Here is a 26,223-nt window from a genome sequence, read left to right on the forward strand (position 1 = left end):
AATTATTTTTTTTGAAGCATATAAAAAAATCTTAAAATGATAATTATTTAACTACTCTGCAAATAGTTAACCTAAATGTTTTATGTTTTTTTCGGTTTTATTTTATTTAATATTTATTTTTTTTTATTTGACACACAAAAAATAATTAGCTTATATTAGTTGACATTAATTATCCAAATGTTAATTTAAATTAAAATATAAAAGTTAATATATAATATTTATTGTTTCATTAACCCGCGAAATGTTAACTTTGCTGTTTTATAAAGAAATTTTTTAAATTAATTTTTGTAATTATCGCCGACTTTACTCCATTTTATGGTAATTTAATTTTAAAAAATATAATATATATAAATAAATTATAAATATAAATTATAAATAAAATAAATAAATAAATTAATATATTAAAAATAACTATAAAAAAAATGGAAAATTTCTAACTCAAAATAAACTATTAGGTACATTTTATTTATTATTTCTGTTTAAATAAACAATCCGTTGTTTTTTAAAATTAAATTACCGTAAAATGAAGTAAAGTCGGCGATAATTACAAATTAATTAAAAAAATTTCTATAATATACATGTAAAATTTTTACTATCAAATTTCAAAGAGAATATGTATATTTTTCTATGCTGTTAAAATTTTATAAAAAAAAATGAGTTAAATCCCTATTTGAAGCGCGGTTGCAATTGAACCGCTGAATTCTAGAAAAGGCCACGTAAAATTTTTTCGGCCGAAAAACAAAGTCCCCTGGACATTCAAAATTCATTTTTTGAATTTTAATATTTTTCGAGCATATTCTTATACAGAATTCGATTGCGCAACTTTTTTTTCTTAATAAAAAACTTTCCATTTTTTTCCGATTTCGAAATATAAGAGAAAAATGGGTTTTTTGGAAACGTAAAATTTAATTGTTTTTTTTTTTTTGACTTCAACTCGCGCTAGCTCAGTCAATTTTACGAGTTTTTCAATTAAACAAAAACGAAAATACGTGTTATTATATCCTACGAGTGACTAAAAAAAGAAAAAAAGTTATTTTGATTAAAAATAAAAAAGTTATTAATTTTTCATTGAGACATTGCAAAATTCGTGAAGTGCAATTTTCTCAATGCGAAGAAGTTTGACAAATTTTCAACAACAATAAACTTCCAGTGAGAAAATTGTTCATTAAGGTCCAAAGAAGTTTTCTGGAATGTTACAATGCAATTGAACAATTAATAACAAAATGGTGAATGTTTAAACTTTAAAGTTGCGCTCGATAAGCTCAATTGTATTATTAATAAAAATAAATTTTATTATTATTAAATAAATAAAAAAACTTACGTCTCTTAAAATTGCCTCAAAATCACGATTTTGAGTTGTACCACAACGTTCTGGCATTAATTCCATTAATTGACTGTGTGTTTTATCTCCAATACATAAAAGTGTTACCATTTCTAAACCTGCCATTTCAGAATCCGAGAGTCCTACAAAAAAAAACACAAAAAGAAAATTAAATTTTCCTCAAAAATTGATTTTCATGATAAAATATTATTTCAAGTACTATTACCTAAATTTGTTCTGATATTGAGTAAAGTTGCCAAAAATGTTAAACAACTCTCAAGCATTGGAGTATCGTGTTCCCCTTCGAGATATTCATTTTGTGGTGCATGATACAAACTAAGACTCATCCATTCTCTAACATGGAATCTAAAACAAAAATTATGAAATTAAGAAAATTATAAAATTTTCAAGAAACGATTAAAAAAATAAATAAGTAAATTCATAAAAATAAATTATTTAAATTTATAAAATTAAATTGTTCAAATTTCAGGCCTCGGATCGACTTAAAGGCACAAAAAAAGTCGATTTATGTTCTAAAAAAAGTCGAAAAAGTCGATTTTTTTTATTTTAACAAAAAAAGTTTTACAGATTTTCAAATAAAAATTTTTTTTTAAATAATAATAATTTTAGAAGAGTTATAAAGTTGAAATTTTTAGAAATAATTGAATTTCAAAAGATTTTGTTAATTTTCAGACAATAATTAAATTTTACAGAATGAAAAATAATTTATTAAATAATTTCAGATAACATTTTTTAAAAGTAATTGAATTTTTTAACGATTTATAATTGAGATTTTTGAAATTAATTGAACTTCAAGTGATTTTTAATTAAAAAATGGTTTCAGATAATTGAATTTTCGAATAATATTATGAAAATAGTTAAAGATAATTGAATTTCATGAGAGAGTTATAATTGAAATTATTAAATTTTAAACAATTTTAGATGGTAAATTTTAAAAGATTTTAAATTGAAATTTTTGAAAATAATTGAATTTCAATTGAAATTTTGGATAATAATTTAATTTTAGTTGATTTTAGATTAAAAATATTGATAATAAATAATTTTGAATTGAAATTTTTGAGAATAATTAAATTTTAGTTGATTTTGAATGGAAATTTTGGAAAATTTTTTGAATTTTAAAAGATTTTGAATTGAAAATTTCGTAAATAATTGATTTTGAATTGAAATTTTGGAAAATAATTGAATTTTAAAAGATTTTTAATTGAAAATTTTGTAAATGATTGAATTTCAATTGAATTAGAATTTTTTGGTAATTTTATTTTGTTAATTTTTTTTAAATTATATACAATGATTAAATTTCATAAAAATTTTAATTGAAAAATAGTTTAAAATAATTGAATTTGTGATAAATTCCATTAAAATTATTAAAAATAATTAATTTAGTGAAGAATTTTAGTTAAAAATTTGTTAAATAATTGAATTAAAGAAGATCTGAAGAAGATCTACATTTTATACTAAAAAAATCGCAATTTATTCAAAAAAAAATTTTTAAATGTAAAAAAAAAGTCGAAAAAGTCGCATTTTATTAAAATAAGTCGAAAAAAGTCGTATTTTTGAAAAAAAGTCGGAAATAGTCGAAAAAGTCGTATAATCCGAGGCCTGAAATATGTAAAATTAAATTGTTTAAATTTACTAAAATGAAGTACACAACGTTTATGATAAACAATTTTTAAAGAAATAATTTTTTTAAATGAATAATTTTTTTCCCAAAAAAATATTTCTTGTAGTTTTCAATAATCAACAAATTATAAAAAAAAAATTATTTTTTAGGCACAAAAAATTATAGAATTTTTCATATTTTAAAAAATTATTTTTCTTTAAATATCGTTTATCATAAACGTTGCGTACTTCAGCATCGTCAAATTTATAAAATTAAATTGTTCAAATCTGTAAAAATAAATTTCTTAAATTTATAAAATTAAATTGTATAAAATTTGTAAAAATAAATTTTTTTGAATTAATAAAATTAAATTGTTCAAAAAAATTAAATTATTTAAATTTCTAAAAATTATACTATATTTGTGTTAACAGAAGCAAACAAAAAAAAATGATATTCATAAAAATTCTTACTTATCGATGACTGTCTTGAGAAATACATCCGGTTGTAATTTCATTGCACAAATTTGAAGAAGATAAATATCAGCATCGACCATGGAATTGCAGAAATTCGATTGAACATACGTCATTGCTTGTCCTTTTATTTGTAATCCATTGCGTACCCAAAGGCCATTTAAAATTTCATAAAACGCCACCTGAAATCAAATAAATAAATAATTAATAATAAATAATTTACAATCTAATTAATAATTAGTTAATAAAAATAAAATTAATCGAGTTCTAAAATTAATTTTTAACAATAAAATAAATATACAAGAAATTTGAAATTATTTTATTTTTTTTTTATCAAGATCCAACGAAGAAATAAAAAATAAAATTCTAACCTACAAAAAAAAAACGGAAAAAATAAAATTATATTCTTCCGCTTCCTGCATGCAATACTAAAATTTTAAATAATAATTTTAAATCAAAAATATTATCTTCCTCTTGAAGTACATATTTTCTTGTACAATAAAGTCTCATTAAGAATAAAGAAAAAAAAAAAAAAAAAAGAATATCAGAAAATTGTAAATCAATCCACATTATTGTTCTGGAACACCGTAACAAATTTTTTTCCATTTTTTGAACATAAAAAATGATTTTAAAAAATCAAAAATAAAAATTAAGTTTTTCATTATTACTAGGATTTCTTTCCAATTTCAAAGAATCTACAAAATTGCGTTCAACATAACAAAAAAGTGAATCACTCGAATGACTCACTTTTATTTAATTTAATTTTTATTTTTTAATAAAAAAAACATTTTTTTTTGCATTTTATTAAATTGAACGTTAATAATTTTAGGTCAGTGGACTCGAGGCAAAGATTTGCCCACCCACGCAAAATCGTATTGCAAGTTGAGAGCGATCGAGAAAATGATAATTATTCTACGTTGGAATGACGGTGAATCCCCTTAGGAATAGAATCATTCAATTTGAGTGCATAAAACCGGTCATTGGTTGAAATGAGAAAAGGGTTTCAAATGTATAAATGTTTTCAACTGCCAATCCAAACGTCTAAATGTCGAACATCTGTTTCACGCAGGGACGTAACTATTTTATTACAGTTACAAATGAAAAAAAAATTTATTATTCTTTTTTTACATTTTTATTATCACTATTTTTTAAAAATAACTTTTCCATGAACATTATTAGGGTAATTTTTTTTTTGCATTTTATTACTGTGAACTGAAGAGAAATGAAAATAAAGATTTTTTACTTTTGTCAACTGTGTTTAGTTTGTTAATAAACAATTTTGTATAAACCCCAAAAAAAATTATGATCGTTTTTATTATCAATAAAATTAAAAAAATTATTTGAAATTATGTTTTTCAAAAATACCAAGAAAATCATTGAACGCGTTCAACGGCTTGACATAACCTCAAATTAAAAATTGGATTTATCGCATATCAAAAAAAAATAATAATTTCACTAAATTTAAAAAAAAAACAGTTTTATACAATAATTTCCAAAAATTTATTTTTACCTAAATTTGTTGTTAAATAATTATTATTTAAATTTTTGCTTCAAATTAATAAAGAATATTCTAATTTTTATCCAATTTTTACAAAAACAAGCTCATTAAATTAAATTTTTTTTAAACAATATATTTTGTCCAAAATTTATTGAAAACAAATAAACTTTGTTTTTTATATTTTTTGAAGCAAATATTATGTTTTTTTCTAAAAAAAGAAAAAAACTATCAAACAGAAATAAAATTTTTTTTTGAAATTAAAAAAAAATTTTAATTGAAATTTTTTGTTCATTAAAATTATATAATTATTCACACTAATTTTAAACAAAAAATACAAAATGTTAAATAGTTATTGTTTGACAAATTTTTTCTGAAAATAATAACAACTTGATATTTCAAAATTTTAATAAAACTAATTTTAAAATTTATTTGATGGTAAAAGCAATTTTCAGTTTGAGGTTATGTCAAGTGATTGAAATTACTCTTTTTGAAATAAAAAAAAAAAGAAAAAAAGGTGTCATAACAAAATCATCACAAAAATTGACATTTTTTGAAGAATTAAATTTTCCTTATTATCAATCAGATTTTTCATTGTAAAAGAAAATTTAACATTAAAAAAAAATTTCAATATGTAAACTCCAATGACAAAAACAACGGTATTCAAAAATATTATATGTATTTCCATATTATTCCAAAAGAAAGTCTTAAAGGACGCAAACAGGTCTTTTTTTCCTGCGGGCTTTTGTCGTCTGTCTAACATAAAATGAGTCATCGGGTCTGGTAGAAACTTGTTTCGACCCTGCGTTCCCCCTGCATTTAACTGATTCCATACAACTCTCGCTGCCAGTTACAACAATTCAACACCAGTTAACAAAAGTTAACACCACAAGCGCAGCACAGTTTTCTCTCCGATCTCATTTTCCAATGTAGTTGAGCGTCATATATAATTTTCTTTCTTTTTTCCAAAATTTTATTTTTTTTCAACTAAAAAATCAACTACACTACTATTCCCCCACACCACAAAAATAAAACTCGTTATTGTTATTTAAAATAAAATCATGACAAACATTTTGTTCTAATTTGAAAAAAAAACAGTGCCTTTTTATATTTTGCATCATGACTAAAATACACGTGTCAAGTTCTTGTTTATTAGTAATTTTCCTCACAGTGCAATTGGGATCATCATTTGATATAAGTTTTGGTGATGTGACAGAAATTCTTAAATTTACCAAAGAAACAGTGACTGACGCTCTTGAATCATGGGAATGGATACGTCCAAAATCGCCAAATTCAGAGGGCGATCAAGATTTTCCATTTGTAAAAAGAATGGAAAAACGATTGATAGATAAAATGAAAACAGTCTCAATGAAATTAGATTTAATTGAAAATAGAATTGAACAAAGAACTGAGACAATGTTTTATCGTATTTTACGTGAAATACCCGAGAGACAAAAACTTGAGAAAGGATTGAACGATCTTTATATGTCAATTGGTCAAGTTGAAAATTTATATAAAGATTATCTCAATTATTTTGAAAATCGTAGTAAATATGAATCTTATACATTACAAGATTTTGCAAGAACAGTTATTTCACATAGATTAGGCGATCTTCGTGATGTTATTAAATCAATTCATTATCAAGTTGTGCCACAGGAATATGATATTTTTCAACAGAGTATTCTAACAATGTTGGCAAATCGAATGCAGGTAAATGAGCATATAAATATTATATATATATTTTTATCAAAATAGACAAATTGAAAAGTAAAAAATTGTTTTTATAACTGTAATAGTTTTTTCCATTATTCATTTTGAAAATTGAACATTAGTAATTCAAACAAAGCTTTATAGAGAAAAATAAAGATAAACTGTCACTTGAGAGAGATGCAAGGCATTGACCTCGTCTCATATGATTCATCCATTTAATATTAATTATTCATGCATGTTTTAGCACATGTTTTTTAGATTTACGAAAACATATAATTTATTTAAATATTAAAAAAAAAAAATTTACAAAATGAAAAAATTCTCTCGAGAAACTAAAGGCAAATAGTTTTGAGTGTAAAATAAAAAAAAACTGTCTTTCCAATGTTAGATACGATAAATCAAAACAAAAAGAAATAATACCCGTTATAGTACAAAAGGATTATTTTTTAAACAATAATTATTTTCATTAAAAAAAATTAGATAATGACAAGAAATAAGTTAGAAAAAAATAAAAAGTTTTAATGAGTTTTAATACTAGACATAACCTCAAATTCCTCAAAGTAAAATCAAACAAAATAAATCCTTTTTTTCAATATAAAAACATTTTTAGTTTGAAGTTATGTTTTGGTTTGTATATTGAACGTCCCTCAAAAAAAAAGATCAACAAATATTTTTCTCTGAATGATAATTTTTTTTTTCTGAAAATGTAAAATGAAAAATTTAACGTCTCTAACAAAAATATGCAAATATTTTAAACGCATAAAAATTTAATTTTTTTTTAATTAAAAAAAAATACTTATAATAAGAATCTTATAAGCATACTTTCAATATAATTATTAACGAGTAACACGATCCTTTCTGTTTGTTATCGCATACTAAAGTGATTGTATTGTACGTGCAATGGCATAATGAAAGATATAAAATATTGTCAACTGAATCAAAGTTCTTTCCGGTGTTGAATTACTCAAAATCTTGAATTGTACACGGAGAGAAATCTGGTGCGATTTACGCATGAGCATGTCCTTAGGAATATAGTAACAGACGCTTTCAAGCAAAAATCCTAAGTGAGCGAGGTATTATTGTATGAGTCTCACCTGATATTCAGATGGAATCTTATGGTTTTTGCTTGGAAGTGTCCATGCTATATTCCTTTGGACTTGCTCATGCGCAAATCGCAGCAGATTTCTCTCCGTGTACAGTTACTTTTCAAAGAAATATATCTAAACATGCACAGTTCTGAAAATTTTGTTCTCAAATTTATTTTTTTGCATATTAACATTTCTCTATTTTCAAATTTAAAATTTCATTTACCAGACTTTTAAAAAAATTTTTCTATTTTTAATTTTTAGCCATAAGAGATTTTAATCTGGAATAATTATTGTCGAATTCTTTTTTTTTAAAATAATTTATTAAAATTAATTCTTGAAGTAGGTACAAGAAAAAAACAAAAAAAAATAAAAGAATAAAAATAAATAGATATAAAAAAAATAAATAAATAGGTAAATAAATACATAAAAATAAAAAAGTAAAATAAAAAATAAATAAAATTTACTAATAAATATAATAATTTTTATCTTGCATTTAAAATTTACTACATTTTCTGGAAAACAATTCTCGTTATGTAATAATTAATTCAGATTAATGTTCTTAATGGTAAAAATTAATATCTAGTGTCTTTCAGTTAATATAGAAGATACCAATTATTATTAAAGACAGTAGCGTAAAGACAATTGATCAAACACAATAATGAATTAGTTCAAATATTTTCAATATAATTCTGGTTAATATTGAATTTTGTTTAAATTATTTTAATTTTAAAAAATACTCACTTAAATTCATTATAATTGCGCACTTATATAAAAACAATTATACATTTATTTTTATTTTTTTTTTTTCTGAAAAATTCAACAAACAAAATTACGTTTTTATAAACAAAATAAGCTGTTATTAAAATTCAATAAAAAATACAATTGTTAATAAAATAAAAAAAAAATAAATGTAATAAAAAAAATAAAATAAAAGATAAAACTTTTTATACAGTTTTAATGAAATGTTAAAATAAATTTTTTTACATTAAAACTTTTTTTAATGTGTTTTTAATTTTTTTTATAATCTACTGTGCGAGAAAAATTATCAGAAATTTTATTTTACGAGCAATATATAAAATTTAATTTTTCTTTTTCAATAATTAAATAAAACTATTTATATAGTTTATATATTTGAAAAAAATTTGTAATTTTGTAATACAAAATTCCTGATATTATTTTTGGTGAAGAAACATGTTTTAACACTATACATATATATACAATCAAATTATTATTTTAATTACATTATGTAACGATAAGTTACAAGCTCTAAATATGAGAAATTCTCACGGCTACTTTAAACAACTGCAATATAACTCCATGGTAAAACAATGATAATATTTGCAATTAGAAAGTTTCTTCGTTTAATTTTAGAGACATATTTTTTTTTTTACAAAAAAAGAATAAACATTTTTCTCATGTCTTAAAATCAATAAAGACAATAATATTGAAAATTCACAATATTTAAAATGAGACAAAATTTAAAATAAAATCCCCATTTTTTTAAAATTTTTTGTTTTTTTTTCAAAATTTGTCATTCAAAATATTATCCCCACTTTTATTTAGCCGAATTTTTATTTAGCATAATTTTTATTCAATTATGAATTTGTATTTAACAGAATTTCTATTTAACAACAAATTTTATTACAGAAAAAATTTCCATTAAACCAAATTTGTATTTAACAGAATTTCTATTTAACAACAAATTTTATTACAGAAAAAATTTCCATTAAACCAAATTTGTATTTAACAGAATTTCTATTTAACAACAAATTTTATTACAGAAAAAATTTCCATTAAACCAAATTTGTATTTAACAGAATTTCTATTATATTAAAACTAATTTTTATTTTTGTTGAATTTTTAATTATTAAACCGAATTTCAATTTAGCAGAATTTTTATTTACTCGAATTCGTATTTCACTGAATTTTTAATTTAAGCGAATTTCTATTTTACCGACCGTTGATTTTGTCTCTATTCTTTTATTTCGGTTAAATGAATAAAGTCTGCGTCAATAAGAATTCCAAGAAGAAGAATTCATTGAAATAACAATATTCGTCAAATAATAAATTCTTTGAAACAACAATTCGACGAATTAGGAATTCTTGCATTTTGAAAAAATCGACTCACTTAAAATTATGTTTGAATGAAAATTCTGCTAAATGAAAATTAAGTTAAATTAAAATTCTTTTTAAATGAACGAAATTTACATTATTTTGAATGAAAATTCTTTTTAAATGTACGAGAATTTACATAAAATGAAATTCTATTAAATGATAATTCAATAACCTAAAAATTCAATTTAAATAAACATTGAGAAATTCTTTCGTATTTAGAAAAATTAAAATTTAGCTAAAATAATATTTTTGAAAAAAGGGATCGAAGAAGCGAATATTAAATAAAAATTCAATAATTTTAAAATATATACGGAAAATTCGGATTTTTTTTCAAATATTCACCTTGCATTTCTTATATATATATGAAATCACTATATGGGATTTTTTTTTTGGAAAGAAAACGATCTTTTGAAAATTGCATAGATTTTTTTTTTTTTGATATTATAAAATAATATAAAACAGAGACATGCGCTTGGTGTCCCGGTTGAGAAAGGGAAGGAAGGAGTAGAGAGGGTTTAAAGCGGGTGAAACGGCAAGATGAATGGAATTTCCTTCCAGAGTTCAGTTGGGTCCAAGCTGGCGAGGCCTTCATTTGTCAGTTACATGCGTAACAGCCATATAGGCAAACTCACAGTTGTTATATTATATATAGGTATATAGAGTGCGACAGAGTTGTGATCAGAAAAATATTCTGGTTAAACGGGATCGAGTATATTATATAGTTGTCGTCAGGAAACTAGAGTTCGTGCCAGGCTCTATACGCGAGAGTCATTTTCAAACACCTGTCATTGCAAAGCAAGTGACGTGTTTTATCGAAACTCCATACCAAAAAAAATAGTGTTCAAAGTGCAATAAATTCAAAAGGAAATTTTCATCGCGACGCCTTGCAAAAAAAAAAAGAAAATTATACCCACACCTTTTGTTTTGTTCGCGATCGATTAGTGTCAATGTAATGATTCGAAATATAATTTCTCAGGTCCAGTTTCTTTTTTTTTTTTTTTTGTTACATTTTTTAATTACTCTCAATTATCACTAGTTTTCTGAATATTTTTCTACTTTAAAAATTTTTTATTTTTAGATTTCTCCTCTTTTCAATTTATTTCTAGATTTTCTCTACATTCTTTTCTAAACTGAAATATTTTTTTAAAATTTGTTTTATTATCTTTTTCGGCGATTATTCGTTTTTTTCCTAATTCCATTGATAGTGAATTAAAATTATTTTCGATAATAATAATAGTGAATATTTACCTGAAATTCTCGAAAACATATCTCTCTCTCTCCCTGTTTTTATATAATTTAATTTCGCCAGGGATATGTTCAATTGATTGATTAAAGTATAAACGAGTGGAAAAAGCCTTTACTAAATTGACCCTGGGTGACCTCTTTTTTTTTTTTTTTTTCTTTTTTTAAAACGAAACATTTAACATTCATATAATTCGGATTAAAGCAAATGGACATTGAATTAAAGTCTAAAAGGCATCAAAAATATTTCTGCTTTATTTTAATAAAAATATCGAACATCACATTTTCTACTTCTTCATTAATTTTTTTTTCCCTGCACTAAAATGTAACCTTTTGAAATTTGCATTATATTAAAAAAAAAAAAGAGAAAAAAAATGAGTCATCTCTCTCGATTATCTCGCCTTTAATCCTGTCCTAGTTCTTTATAAATTGAATCATGCAAAAAAAAATGTTGATTGCAATGAAATTTCAAGAGAGAACGTAAATCAAAACAAAGAAAACAGAAAAACGCAACCGGGAACTAAAGACGTATTTTAACGAATATTTCATAGAAATAATCTATAATAATTTATAATTATTTCAATAATTTCAATAATTAATAATAATAATTTCAAAATTATTAATAAAAAAAAAAAACTATTTGAAGAAGAAAATTATCATCAATTCTCAAATAATTATTTGAAAAAAAATTCCATCTTAATAAATTGATTGTGATTGTGAAAAAAAAAATTATTTTTCAATTTTGATTAGTATAAATGAATAATCTCACGTTTGTTCGTTATTATTATTATTATTTTTTTTTAGCGACGCATATAAAAGAATTTAGTGTGCTCCAATAAAATGACAATTCAGCAAAATTGTTATGTTTATCAAGCGTGCATTCTCAAGTTCCTGTGACGTATATCTATATAAGTTTCTTGTATTTGCGAAATCATTTCGTGAGTTCAAGGATAAAATAATTACAGATCTAAAATATTTTCCCTTTCAATTTCTAATGAATTTCATTGATAAGAAAATTTTCTGATGTAATTGTTTTTTATCAAACAAAAACCCTTGGAGAAAATAATCTCTATTATTATGAAAATAATCTCTCGAGTCAAAGAGAGAGATAAAAAATTTATTTAGCCCTATATAAATACATTTTAATTTACAAGAAATAAATGAGGAAAAAAAATTCTATATAAATAAAAATTAAATAAAAGCAAAGAATAAAAAAAAAGGTCATTAGTTAAAAGTTTTCTCCACTCGTATCATAATATAGGTATATAACTAAATTTCTAAAAGTGCATCGAATAACAGTGAATAGACAGTGAAAAATGGGACAGAGACATTTTTTTAGTATTTGTCTCCTAATTATAGGAGCGAATGCTGTAATTCGTAAGGAATATTCAATAATAGACACATTGCGACAAAATCTATTTAAATTAGGAGACGAACTCAATGATGAATATTTTAAAAGGGACAATACAGTTTATAATTTGATAAATGTTTATCGATATTTCGGTGACAATATTGAAAAAACATTTGATCATTCACCCGATGAATATGTTGATGCTCTTAATACAATTTGGATATGGGCAAGAACACAAACAAATATGAGACGAATTAATGGTTTTTATATGAGATTTCGTGAAATGCAAAATGAATTTAAAGAAAAAAATGGTTTTGTTAGTGAAAATGAGTGGATTAATTTTGCCAAAAATATTCTACATGATCCAAATGTTGCTGTACCTCAAGCACTCAAAGAAATAACCGATAATATCGTCAGACAAAATTTATTTGTTTCAGCTTATAAGGTATTAAAAAAAAAGATAAACAAAAAAAAAATAAAAATAAAATACAAAATTTAATTTCTGTCAACTTTTTAGAGAAGCGTAAATATTTCTTTAAATGTCAAATTTTATTACGATAAATATTATCTTTGAAATTTTTTTTTAATATTGATTTAGTAAATATTTATTTAATTTCTATTTAGTCGAATTTTTATCTAATTTCGATTAAATAGAATTTGTTTTTTAATCAAATTTCTATTCAACCTAAATTTTATTTAATAAAAATAAAATTTATTAAATAAATTTCTATTTAACCTAATTTTTAAATAAATAAAATTTCTCTTTATAATCTAATTTTTAATTTTTTTAATTTTAAATTTAACCTAATTTCTGCTTAGTCGAATTTTAAAGTCAAAGCATTTTTATTTCTTATACTCGATTTATAAATATTTTATCCAAAACTGTTAGTGAAAAATTTTTTTGAAAGCGACGAATTTTAATTTGTCCAAAAAAGCAGACGACAATTTTTGTCGCGAACTAAAAAAAAAAAATTTATAACCAATCATGAGCCAAAAGTTTTTAACGTTCAAATGAACAAAATTTTTTTTACAACTTCTTTAAGTACGAATTTTATTATAAAATATTGTTTTTTAAAAATCTAAACAAATGTTGTTTAATTTACTGTTTTAATTTACATTGACATCATAATTTCTAATAATTTATAGATTAAAAAAAATATTTCGTTCATTTCAACGTTCAAAACTTTTGGCTAATAATCAATCAAAAAATTTCTTGAAAATTTTTGATTTGTGAATTTAAAAATTTTAAATATTTACAACGAATATTTTTGAAAAATATAATGAAAATTTGTTGATTCATAGAAATTCTAATATTTAAAAAAAAAAATTCCTAAATGGAAATTCTCATAAATAAGAATTCTGCTAAATAAAAATTTGTTCGAATAAAAATTCTCTTCAATCAAAATTCAATTAAATAAAAAGTTTCATTAAAAATAGATTTTCTCTTAAATTAAAATTTAGTAAAAAAAAAATTCTGTTAAGTGAATATTCGAAGAAGAAATTCGGTAAAAAATAATAATTCTGTTAAAAATTAAAATTCTTTGAAATAGAAATACGGAAAATTCCGTGAAAAGAATATTTGACGAATCTACTATATAATATACAAATTCGTAGAAATTTTGTTAAATACAAAATCGGTAAATAAAAAAATTTTTTTTCTACAATGAATTCTACTTTATAAATTTTTGTAAAATAGAAATTCAAATAAAAATACAAATTCCGATAAATATACTAATTCTTTGACATGTAAATTCAATAATGTTTGACGTTTTGACTTCAAAATGCAATTCAATATAGAAATTCTACTTTTAAATAAAATAAAATTAAATTAAATTAAATTAAATTCTGTTAAATAGAAATTTAAAACACTGAAAATTTCGCAATATAAAATAAAAAGAAAATTTTTTCCTAGAAAAAAAAACTAAAAATTTATCTCAACAATTTACCGTCATTTTTTTTTTTTTTAATGCAATGATCAATTTTCAGATAAGTAAATATATCGTGACTGAATAAAAAAAAATTGTTCTTATTTGCAGGAAGCTTCAGCACAAATTTGTAATCTTCAACAGTCACCACAACAATTGTTGTATAATCTTTATAATACCATTACCCTCACTGAAATTAAAGGCTACACAATGATGCAGTTTTCATTAAAGCTTTTGAAACTTTACGAAAACGGTACGTCTTGCATTTTTTTTGTTTGTTTGTTTGTTTGTTTTTTTTTTTTTTTTGAGAAAACAAAATTGTCGAGATAAAAAAATTTGTTCTACATTTCTGATTATATAATTGATAATGAAATAATTTGCAATAAATTTTTTTTGAATTTCTTAATTTTCATTTTTGATTATTATTTTTATTATTATTATTATTATTATTATATAATATTTTAATATTGTTATATAATATAATATTATACAATAATATAAAATAATTAATATAGAAAAATAATAAAATAATATTATTAATTATTAATTGATAATTGAAAAGAAAATTTAAAAAAAAAAGAAAATTGAAACGCATCTGTACGTGGAAACAGAATATAGTCGATAAATCGAAAAGCGATATTTCAGGATCGTTCACTGAGGAGGCTAATCAATTAAAAAGGGAATTTCAAGAAAGAATAACTGAAACATTAAGAGCAGTAAAAACAGCAATGGCTTTTGCACCTCGAGATCTATGGAAATGTGATCCAGCCGTTCACAAAGCAGGTGAGAATAATTAAGGTCATATTGTGATTTCACATATGTATATAAATATTCTCCGCAGGTTTTCTCGCAAAATACCTACTTCATATAACTTGAGCTAAAATTTTGTTGAGAACTCAATAAAAGTATTAAAAAAAAAAAAAATCGCTATTATGTGCCAAAGTATTATTAATAAATATTTTGTCGAAAAAAATTTATTTTTTCATAAATTCCATATTTGAAAAAAATTTAATATTAGCTTTTAATTTTTAATTTTTTTTTTAAATTTTAATGTTAAAAATTTAATTTCAGTAATTTTTTCAAAATATTTAATTTTTTAAGAATACATTTTTTGACAAAATAATTAATAATTAATAATAATTTATTTAATAATAAATAATAAAATAATTTATTAATTCTATTAAAATAATAATAATAGTATAAATAATTTAATAATAATTTAATTTATTAAAATATTAAACTCTTGCACGTGACAATGGATTTGAATTTTTGAATTTTACACAAAATTTCAAGTTTAATCCAAAGTATTTTGCGAGAAAACCTGCGAAGAATGTTTACATGGGTAATAACAACAGTCACATGACCTTAAGTTATTATTATTATTATTTTTTTTTAAATTACTTCCTGGAAACTCAATCTTTGTAGAGTATAAAAAAATTTATATCAATTTTTTTCTTTTTAGCCGAATTTTATGAAATAAAATGATTATTAAAATTTTTCATCTTCGCAAACTAATATTAAATCGATTTTTCAAAATTTAAGAGAATTTCGATTTTAATGAATTTCTATAATTAACAGAATTTTCATTATTTACCAAATTTCCACATAATTTTCATTATAAAGTGAAAATTCTTTTTAGTAAAATTTTCATTAATTTGAAATAATAAAATTCTTTTTAGTAAAATTTTCATTAATTTGAAATAATAAAATTCTCATTAAACCGAATTTCTGTTTAAAAGAAAATTTTCATTTAATTCCATTTTTTATTTACAATTCCTATATGAAAGCAAATTTTTATTTAACTTATCGTATTTTCTTTGAAACGAATTTTCATTTTTTTTTAAAACCTTATTTTTTTAATTTACTAGATTTTGTATTTAACCGAATTTATATTTTTAAAAACTTGTAACTATATATAATTTTTCAAATTTTAATTTCACAATTTTTTTGTTGTAATTAATTTTCATTTAGACGGGAAATATTAATAAACTACGGCAATAATTTGATGTAATTTATAATTTTAGGAAAATATTTCTTTTCTTCTTCTTTTTTTTTTTTTTTTTTGTATTTTGCAATTTTTGTTGATTTAATATTTTACAGAAGAAACATACACGGAATTGAAACAACTTTTCCAAGGCTACATTGTAAATGAAGTAGACCTTAACGATGTAGCAACTTGTAGAGAAAATTGTGCCTATTACACGGTGGCAAAACAGCAGAGCTGTTATAAAAATCAATTTTGCTCACAACAACGTCGATGTAATGGAAAAATTGTACACTGTCAATATATTGACTCTGATATGTGGATTTGTCCATCGGTAAGAAAATTAGAAAGAAAAATCGAATTTTTTCAATCACTTAATTTTTTTTTTGAAATTTTAATTTTAAATCCATTTTTTATTTTACATAAATAAATATTCCAAAAAAATTTTTCGTAAAAAAATTCCAATTTTTGAATTAAAATTCAAGAATTTGAAATATTAAATTTATAAATTTTTAATATTATTATTATTATAGATTTAATAATTGTAATATTAAATTTACAAATTCCAAATTTTTGCAAAATTATTGAATAATTTTAAAAATTTGATTTTTTTCTAAAATTTGAAAAAAAAGGCAAGGAACAGTACTCGAAGATATGAATATATCGAATATGAAAATGGACTTATATATGGAAAAAAAGATCAATGTCATATAGGAACAACAAAAGTTGATAGTTGGTGGCGTTGGCTTTTCTGGCATTGCAGCTATTGTTTCTGTTATTGTGACGATCATAATTCAAATTCCGATCGTTACTTTAATTTACGAGAAGTCGTTTCCGATATTGACAATAATAAGTGAGTGGAAAAAATTGTTTTTTTTTTTTTTATTATTTTTCTTATTTCACGACAGAACAAAATAGAAAAAGCAAATTTTTGTTCACAGAGTCGTAACAGGAATAAGACTACAGAAGGTCAACAAAATAATACATATTCAAATTCAAGAGGGAATTTTACGCGCTCAAGGCAATATCGATCCACAAAGTATATCGTGGAAAGATATTGACGATTATACAATTTTAGATAGAAATGTTAAAAATGGAATTGATTATCATACAGTGAGCTGGGAGAAAAGAGGAATGGATTTAGATGATCTTGTTCCGCCACCAGATCATTTATTAACTGGTAAAAAAAAATTATATTTTTATAATTTTAATTACTAATTTTATTAATTTTAAATAATAATTTAATATTTAAATAATATTATTTAAATTTAATTAATATTAATCATTATTATTAATAGTTATAATTTCTATTTTATATTTATTTTCAAAAGAACAATTTTCGAATTTTGTTTCTAGGTTTGAAATTCAAATTACTTGGTTCGAATTTAAATCTCGAAATTCGCGCAACGCCATTTAATTTTACTACCGGTATTTTGATGAAGGAAAAGAGTCGTTGGTATGCGAATGACAACACCGATGCAAATGAGGGTTTTAACGAACACATACCAGTTGTTGGCAAGAGGTACAAAGAACAATTTTTTTTCTTTCTTTCTTTCCCCATTTCGTGAGAGAACAAAAATAAAAAAAAAATTTTTTTGTTCTCATTTCACGAGAGAAATTTTCATGAAAAAAAAAAATGGAATTATTTTTCCTTTTGTTTTCATTTTACAAAAAGAAATTTTTCGAAAAAAATGGAATTTCGTGAGAGAACAAAAATAAAAAAAAAATTTTTGTTCTCATTTCACGAGAGAAATTATGAAAAAAAAAAATGGAATTATTTTTCCTTTTTGTTTTCATTTTACAAAAAGAAATTTTTCGAAAAAAATGCGGAATAATTTTCTTTTATTTTTTTAATTTGACAAGAGAAATTTTTCGAAAAATGTGAAAATTTCTTTTTCTCATCTTTTGTTTTTTTTTTTTTTTCTTTGTTCTCTTTTCTCAAGGACCGAGCTCAAATTGGAGAAACCTGACATTCCAATACGTTTGGAATCGAGAGCTGTTCCCGATTCACGATCAAATCAATTTTTACATTTTGCACCAACTGATCTTGGAAAAGACGCGGGACAAACGACAATACCATTCCTTGATATTCAACCAATAGTACCAAAGCCACCAGTGCCAATAGCGGGCGCAGGAATTTTCCACAAAGGACAAACAGGATCGGGAGGATTTGTCGCTTTAAAATTAATAACGTACAATTTTGCCAAACATTTGGAAATTGATTTATCGCCATCGAAACCAGTGATTGGATTAAGTAACGAAATCACTGCCTCATAATTTATTTTCTTTTTTTTCTCATCTTTGGTTTTTTATAATATATAAATATATAGAAAAATAAGAACATAAAAAAAAGAGAAATACTGTCAGCCAGGTGCTACGTATAGAAGTAATTAACCTTTTTTTTTTGTTTTTTAATTCATTGTTGTTAAATAACTATACAGAATTAGAAAAAAAACAATATTGTTAAGTAACAATTATTAAATGACAATTATTAAATAATTATTAACAATTAACAACAATTAATTAAAATTCAAATATCATTAATTTGCGTAAAGACACAAATCTAACAATGATTATTTAAAATCTTAATTTTACATAAAAAAAAAATGTTCTCTTCGAAATAATTTTTTTCTATTAACGCGTTTTTATAATTAGAATTAGATACTTTCTTTTTATAAATAAAACTTTAAGTTTATAAAATTACATTCGGCTATATAAATATTTTGTACGATTTTTTAGTTTAAAGAAATTACATAATTAGCTATCTATTTTTGCATTTCTTTAAACGCCATTTATAATACTCGTGTATTAAAAGATTTGAAGAAAAAAACAACACCTCGTTAATTGGGGACTAATAATAATAATAATAATAGTATGTTAATTTTTTTCTCTATAGAAAGCCAAAAAACAAAAATATATATATCATGGAGTTCAGTATTGTCGAATCTCCTTGTATTGACTCGAGAGAAATTCTGTGATTTTACAATAAATGAACAATTTAATTGTATATCTAGTGCTAAAAACTTACAATGTATGAATAATTCATTTTTTTTTAATGGATGTGATAAAAATTTCATTTAAAATTAAAATCTAAATAAACATTGAAACAGTGCATTATTTTTCAAGAGTTTTTCCACTATTTTTTTTTTGTAGAAAATTTCTTTTTTTAGATTTTTTTTTTTTTTTACTATTTTTCATAAATAGAAGTTTGGAAAAAATGAAGAATTTTCACTTCAAGAAAAATTTTAGTTTTAATATTATTCGAAAGACTTTTCTCGTTTAGTTAATCATAAAAATGTAGAAATTAAAATCTATCAAAAAGAATTTTCTAGTTAATAAATAAAAGAAAAAAAAATACCTAAATTTATAATAAATATTTGTTTTTTTTTCAAAAACACAAGAATATTCTCTAAAATTGATTAGTTGTAAATTTTGTGTTGACTCAATTTTTAATAATTTCATCCGGATTTTCTTTTTGGTAAAACATTATTTTTGTAGGAAATTTCAATCGTTTTGAAAATTTAATTTATCCTAATTTTTTACGATCTAGTAGTGTAGTTTATTGTTTTTTAATCACTTTTAAATTCAAACGATCTAAAATTTAATTTAATCAATTATCAATTTTTTGTTGAAATTTTAATTAATTCAAATTTCAATTGATTAAATTTTTATTTATACAAATTAAACTGAATTTCAATCAATTCTAACTTTTTTCTCTATTTTTTATAAGTAAAAACTTATATTTCAAGGAAATTTTAATCTTATAAATTCAATTTCTCCAATTTTAATTGCAATCTATTTTAAGATTTTAATACTTAGTATTTTAATTGAATTTTTAGTAAATTTTAATCAATTTCAATTTATTCTAATTTTAATCGATTTGGAACCAGATTTGTCAGAAGAGATAAAAAATTGTCATAACTATATAAAGCTTTCTATGAAGAAACAAAAAATTGATAGTGCAATTAAAACCAATTATTAAAAATTTGGATAATTTGAAATTTAAGTCCATTAAAATTTGAAAAAATTAAAATTCGAATGATTTGAAAGTTAAATCAATTCAAATTTGAAAAATTTTCAAACATAAATCGATTAATATTTAGATAGATTAAAGTATCGTTAATTTCTCTAGTTTTTGAGTTATAAATTCAGAAAAATTTTGGTTTTTTGATCTAATTCAAAAATAAATAAAGTTTTTTTTCCGACCGTAGAACTGTACTAAAAAAAAACGGTTCTTTTGCATCAACCATACTCTCATCGACATTTTAATATTTTAATTATAAAAATAATTTTTTTCTCATAATATATATATCTAATAATAATAATATAATTGAATTTTTAATTGTTTTCATTCTGCTACCGTAAAAAAAAAATCTTAAAATTGGATCTAATTTTTGTGCCCTTTAAATTAAGAATAAAAAAATGTTCACTTACTTGTACACGTAATGGATGCATCATGAGAAGGTGAAGCATTTCAGTTGACGGCAATAACTCATGAAGTGTGACTCCTTGTTGTCTGGCAGCGCGACACATGAATACTGCAAAATATCTATGAAGAGGCAGATGAAACGAAACTTGCAGTCTGTCACTCTGAAAATATTAAAACAAAAAAAAAAATCATTAACATTTTTCCAAATGTGAATTTTTCAAAGATTGAGATTTTAAATTTCTGAAAATTGTCAATTCCTTTGGTTCAAAACATTTTTTTTTCTAATTATTATTATTAATGTTAAATTTTCTTTAAAATTAAAGCAATAGTAAACTTAAGAATTATAAATTAATGAAAATTAAATTTACATCTATATAAAATTAATCCAATTTATAATTTTTATTTTTTCTTAAGTTTTGGACATTTTTTTCAAGAATTTGAAAATTGAAATTCTAAATAAAATGGTAAAAAACATTATAAAATTATTTAATTGTAAAATTAATTAATAAAATTAATTTTTTTTTTAAAATTTTAAACATCTGTTGTCCGTTTAAAGGCTTCGTAAAAATTAATAATATAATAAATGACGGATGTAAAATTAATTCAACAAAAAAAAATACTTTCTCAGATTTCAGGGAAGAAGATAAAATTTTGTTTTGAAAATAGAGAAAAAATAAATTAAATTTTTTATGGCAATCCTGATTTTAAAAAGTCGTGTTTTCAAAAATTTTATATTTTCAAAAGTTAAATAATTTTAGAAAAAAATGTCAATTAAATATTCGCCAACATGTTTAATTTTACAGAAATTGAAATTTTAAAAAATAATTTTTTCCCCTTTGTTAAATTAATTAAAATTTTATATTCTATTTTTTTTTTTTTTTTTTTTTTTTTGAAATAAAGTAAATAAAAAATTAATTTTGTCTGTAATAAAATATTAGAAAATTTTTTTCTTTTCTTTTGAAAACCGAAAGTGATTTTTAATAATTTTTAAAAAGTAATAATTTACCACATTTGTATCAGTATAATTAACAGCATCCAACCAATCTTGCAGTGCACAGAGACAAAATGTAAGAATCCGTCGACTTAGAACAACACTTTCTGGACCTTGCAAATGAGATACTAAAGCCCACATTGGATAAGCACTTGCTTCTAATTCAGCGCTGAATGCCGCATAATAAGTATTAGGTTCGAATTCCACATGCTGTCCCAATTCACGTTGATTAACATTCATACCTAGATGATAAATGCACAAATTTAATAAAATATTGTTATAGATAAAAATAATAATTTTTTTAAAAATTAAAAATTCCTTCCTTACCTTGAAACATGGAGAGAAAATCGAACCACATTTCTAAAAGTGTATCGTCTTTCATGAATCTATAGGCAACTGGTTTATGTGAGAGCACATTATTTAAATCGGACACGAGAGGCCAATAACAATGTTCCTTCATCACTTGTCGTCCACAATCAACGACATAATGAAAATTTTTGTCTGGATCTGGAAAATACAAATAGTATTTTATTATTCATTAGTAAGCAATAATAATAATAATAATAAAATATATATTAACAGAATTTATAAAGAAGCAAATTCAATCTTCGACAAAAATTGATTATTTTTTTCATTTACAAAAGAGCTGCGTACATTGCTTTTTAAAACTAATTTTAAAATTCAAATTCTATGATAAATACAGAAAATTTTATAAAATTAACAAAAATATATTGTACAGGTATTAAAAATAAATTTCTGAAAAATAATTAAATTATTATATTATTTTTTAAAAAATAGACTGCAACGACTTTGGATGAAATATAATCGATTGTATACATATATGATGTATTCCACGCCAAAGTGTAAGTCAATCTGCAATTGCATCTCCGATTTTTTTACGATTTTTTTTTCTTTTAGTACTAACTGAAACTAGCTTCCATGAATTTTCTCAAATTTTTTTAGCAAGCCGTTTTCGAGTTATGGAATTTTGAAAATTGGAGAATTTTCATGACTTTTAATTTTTGAATACTCATAACTTCCTTAAAAATGCATCAATTTTAAAAGTCTTTTTTTTCAAAATGTGTGTTTTTAAATGTACTTTTCAAAAAAAAAAAAAAAAAAATCAAAAATTTTTTTTAAACGATATTATACTATCAAATTTTTGAGTTTTAATGATAAAAAGTCATTTTTCTCATTTGACTTACTGATCGATTTTTTCCAAAATTTTTTCAAAAAAACTACTTCTTTTTACGAAACTTTTAAGCCTAGTCCGATAATGGGCAAACGATTTTTACAATATTTTTCGAATTTTTCAAAAATTTTTGAATTTTGAATTTTTTAAAAATATTTTTGGTTTTTTTTTTATACTACGTACTTTTATGTATTTTGATGCTCTAATTACGAAAATCATAGTGACAATACCCAAAAATTTGATTTTTATGGTGAAAACCATCAAAAAAGTTCCAAAATTTATGGTTTTTTTCGTTTATTGGGTAAAATATGCAAAATTAATAAAAATGCATAAGACAAAAAAAATGTATTTTAATAAGGTCTATCTATAACTTTTGTTTGGAAGTTTTTTTTTCTAATTTTACATATTTTACCCAATAAACGAAAAAAACCATAAATTTTGGGACTTTTTTTTATGGTTTTCACCATAAAAATCAAATTTTTGGGTATTGTCACTATGATTTTCATAATCAGCGCATCAAAATACATAAAAGTACGTAGTATAAAAAAAAAACCAAAAATATTTTTAAAAAATTCAAAATTCAAAAATTTTTGAAAAATTCGAAAAATATTGTAAAAATCGTTTGCCCATTATTGGGCTAGGCTTAAAAGTTTCGTAAAAAAAAGTAGTTTTTTTGGAAAAAAATTTGAAAAAAATCGATCAGTACGTCAAATGAGAAAAATGACTTTTTATCATTAAAACTCAAAAATTTGAAAGTAATATGGTTTAAAAAAAATTTTCGATTTTTTTTTTTTGAAAAGTACGTTTAAAAACACACATTTTGAAAAAAAGACTTTTAAAATTGATGCATTTTTAAGGTAGTTATGAGCATTCAAAAATTAAAAGTCATAAAAATTCTCCAATTTTCAAAATTTCATAACTCGAAAACGGCTTGCTAAAAAAATTTGAAAAAATTCATGGAAGCTAGTCTCAGTTAGTACTAAAAGAAAAAAAAATCTCAAAAAAATCGGAGATGCAATTGCAGATGGACTTACATTTTGGCGTGGAATACATCATATATTTTTAAATAATTTCAAATTAACTCACCGTGCAATGTATTTTGAATGATTATTTTGCTCATCATGTACTTTAAGCTAATAACCATGACGTGAAGTAATTTCAATTGATCAACCATTCGAAGTGCCAAGCCCTCATTGCTGAATAACTGTAATTTTTAATTTAATATGTTATAATATCAATTTACTTATTAACAATTATTTCAATATTAAATTATGTATTTTGTTTTTTACTATTTTACATTTCAATTGAATCAATTTATAATCATTGACTTTGTGTTTATGTTTATATGTATTTTTATATTCTGTATTTTAATAGAAATGATAAAAAAAAAAAAATTTTTTTATGAAGAACTCAAAGTAGTATAAACAATCGATATTATGTGCCAGAGTGTTATAATTTTCTCAACAAATTTAAATGTTTAAAAAATTGTTTAATTGAGGAAAATTTATATGTCGACAATACAATTTTATTCATTCACCAAATATGCAATTTTTTTTTTTTTTTTAGAATAATTCTTTCTATTATTCATTGTATCTATCAAGTAATTTACGAGAAAATTTACAGGGAATAATTATAAAAAATTTTAATTTGAATAGAGTAAGGTAAATAAAATATTTATTAAATATAATTCAATAAATTACCTGTACACTGACATGAACGACCCGATTACTCAAAGTTTCAGGATCTGTTGATCGTTCCAACATCATTGAAATTCTACTATAGTGAAGTACAAAAGCTCTAGTTAAATCTTCCTTATAATCGAGATCCGGTAGCATATTTAATAGAAAGCAAACAAGTTTTTGAGGAAATTCATAAGCGACTGTCCAGAAAACAAGTTCCTCTAAAAATGTATTATGTTCCAAATGTTCTCTCAAGGAAGCGCATTCTAAAGAAAAAAAATAGTAAATTTCTATTAATCAAGCCTTTTAAGAAATTATTAACGTGGGTAATTTCGGGTCATTCCACTGACTTTCGTCTAAAAGTGGTTGCGATCAAAATTTTAAAGAAATCTAATTTTAATATATGTGAAACTCGATGATATATGATTTTGGAAAAAATTTTTTTGAAAGAATTTCTAAATTTTTTTTTTATTTATAACTTTTTTGTCGATGCTCCGAAAAATTTGAGGTTTTGCACATAGATTTTTAATAATATTCTTTACCTTCTATTAAAATCACAAGAAGGTGTTTTACTTCGTTTTGGAGATATTAATTTTCAACATTTTTTATTTAAAAAGGTTAATTAAAAGACTTAAAGTTAACTAACCAATTTCAAACACCTTCATTTTCTATAAAAAAAAATGTAGCGATTTGAAATTGGTCAGTTAACTTCAAGCATTTTAATTAACCTTTTTAAGTAAAAATTAAAAAAAAAGTAATATCTACAAAACGAAGCAAAACAACAACCGACAAAAAAGTTATAAGTAAAAAAAAATTTTGAAATTCTTTCAAGAAACTTTTTTTCAAAATCATATATCATCTAAAATTAATAAATTTTTGTAATAATTCTTTCGTTTCTGTGTTGCAGAATAAAGTGATTTATATTTTTTGGTGAGTGTTCCAATATCTAATTTTTAATATTTTTTTAATAATAGCGTTTTCAAAAAAAAAATTTGAAAAATTTATGGTTACGAAATCACATCGTGAAACTCCTACTTTTGATAATTAATATTTTTAAAGGGAATCAAATTTTTACCATAATATTATGGTTAATGAACTCAGGGAATCATCGAGTTTCACATATATATTAAAACTAGATTTTTTTTTTAATTTTATTTATTTTTGTGTCTTTATATAAATTTTTTTAATTTTGGTATATTAGGTAATCTTTAATTTAATTTATATTAATTTGTAATTTATTTTAACTAAGAACTTCATTATTTTTAACCTTTTATTTTTATTTCTCTAACTCCAAATTCTATAGATCTCCAACGCTTTGGTGTATTTTTATTATTTTTAACGATTTTATTTGTTTATCCCGAAAATCATTAGTTTGAATTTTTATTTTAAAGAATTTTATTATATAATATAATTATTTTTTTTAGATGAATTATTATTTTTCGAATTAAAATTTGACAGAATTTTGTTTTTAAATGAATTTTTAATTAACATAATATTCTGAAAGCTCCAAATTTTTATTTGTCCGAAATTGAAAACGTCCAAAAAAAAATAATCGACAAAAAGATTTTGGCACAATTTTTTAAAATTGATCAATTATAAATTATCAAAAA

At 22.2% G+C, this 26,223-nt stretch overlaps 2 protein-coding genes across 9 annotated transcripts in view; one reads left to right on the forward strand and one right to left on the reverse strand.

Moving 5' to 3' along the window:
• Window positions 1-26,223, reverse strand: part of LOC127285034 (E3 ubiquitin-protein ligase Ubr3) — a 51,565-nt gene that overhangs the window by 18,938 nt on the left and 6,404 nt on the right. For both annotated transcript variants that reach the window (XM_051310801.1, XM_051310800.1), the window contains exons 5-12: window positions 24,635-24,879; window positions 24,021-24,138; window positions 22,070-22,249; window positions 21,758-21,984; window positions 20,757-20,912; window positions 3,413-3,594; window positions 1,548-1,687; window positions 1,322-1,464 (exon numbers count right to left, since the gene is read on the reverse strand). In XM_051310801.1, coding sequence (XP_051166758.1) covers window positions 1,322-1,464; window positions 1,548-1,687; window positions 3,413-3,594; window positions 20,757-20,912; window positions 21,758-21,984; window positions 22,070-22,249; window positions 24,021-24,138; window positions 24,635-24,879 — 1,391 coding nt within the window. The remainder of the gene's footprint in view (window positions 1-1,321; window positions 1,465-1,547; window positions 1,688-3,412; window positions 3,595-20,756; window positions 20,913-21,757; window positions 21,985-22,069; window positions 22,250-24,020; window positions 24,139-24,634; window positions 24,880-26,223) is intronic.
• LOC127285044 (uncharacterized) lies at window positions 5,743-19,429 on the forward strand. 7 transcript variants are annotated; one of them, XM_051310834.1, is made up of 9 exons: window positions 10,354-10,453; window positions 12,324-12,858; window positions 14,450-14,591; window positions 14,984-15,121; window positions 16,439-16,656; window positions 16,955-17,175; window positions 17,264-17,502; window positions 17,679-17,844; window positions 18,266-19,429. In XM_051310834.1, exons 2-9 carry the CDS (start codon window positions 12,379-12,381, stop codon window positions 18,597-18,599), a joined length of 1,938 nt encoding a protein of 645 aa, XP_051166791.1. In that variant the 5' UTR covers window positions 10,354-10,453; window positions 12,324-12,378; the 3' UTR covers window positions 18,600-19,429. The 7 variants fall into 7 exon arrangements, with proteins under 7 accessions (XP_051166788.1, XP_051166791.1, XP_051166789.1 ...); XM_051310832.1 differs by having other exon boundaries at window positions 10,362-10,472; XM_051310833.1 differs by having other exon boundaries at window positions 10,373-10,796.

Source organism: Leptopilina boulardi, unplaced genomic scaffold (assembly GCF_019393585.1).
Source record: "Leptopilina boulardi isolate dan_hultmark-lab unplaced genomic scaffold, ZJU_Lbou_2.1 LbouV2_328, whole genome shotgun sequence".
NCBI classification, from domain to species: domain Eukaryota; kingdom Metazoa; phylum Arthropoda; class Insecta; order Hymenoptera; family Figitidae; genus Leptopilina; species Leptopilina boulardi.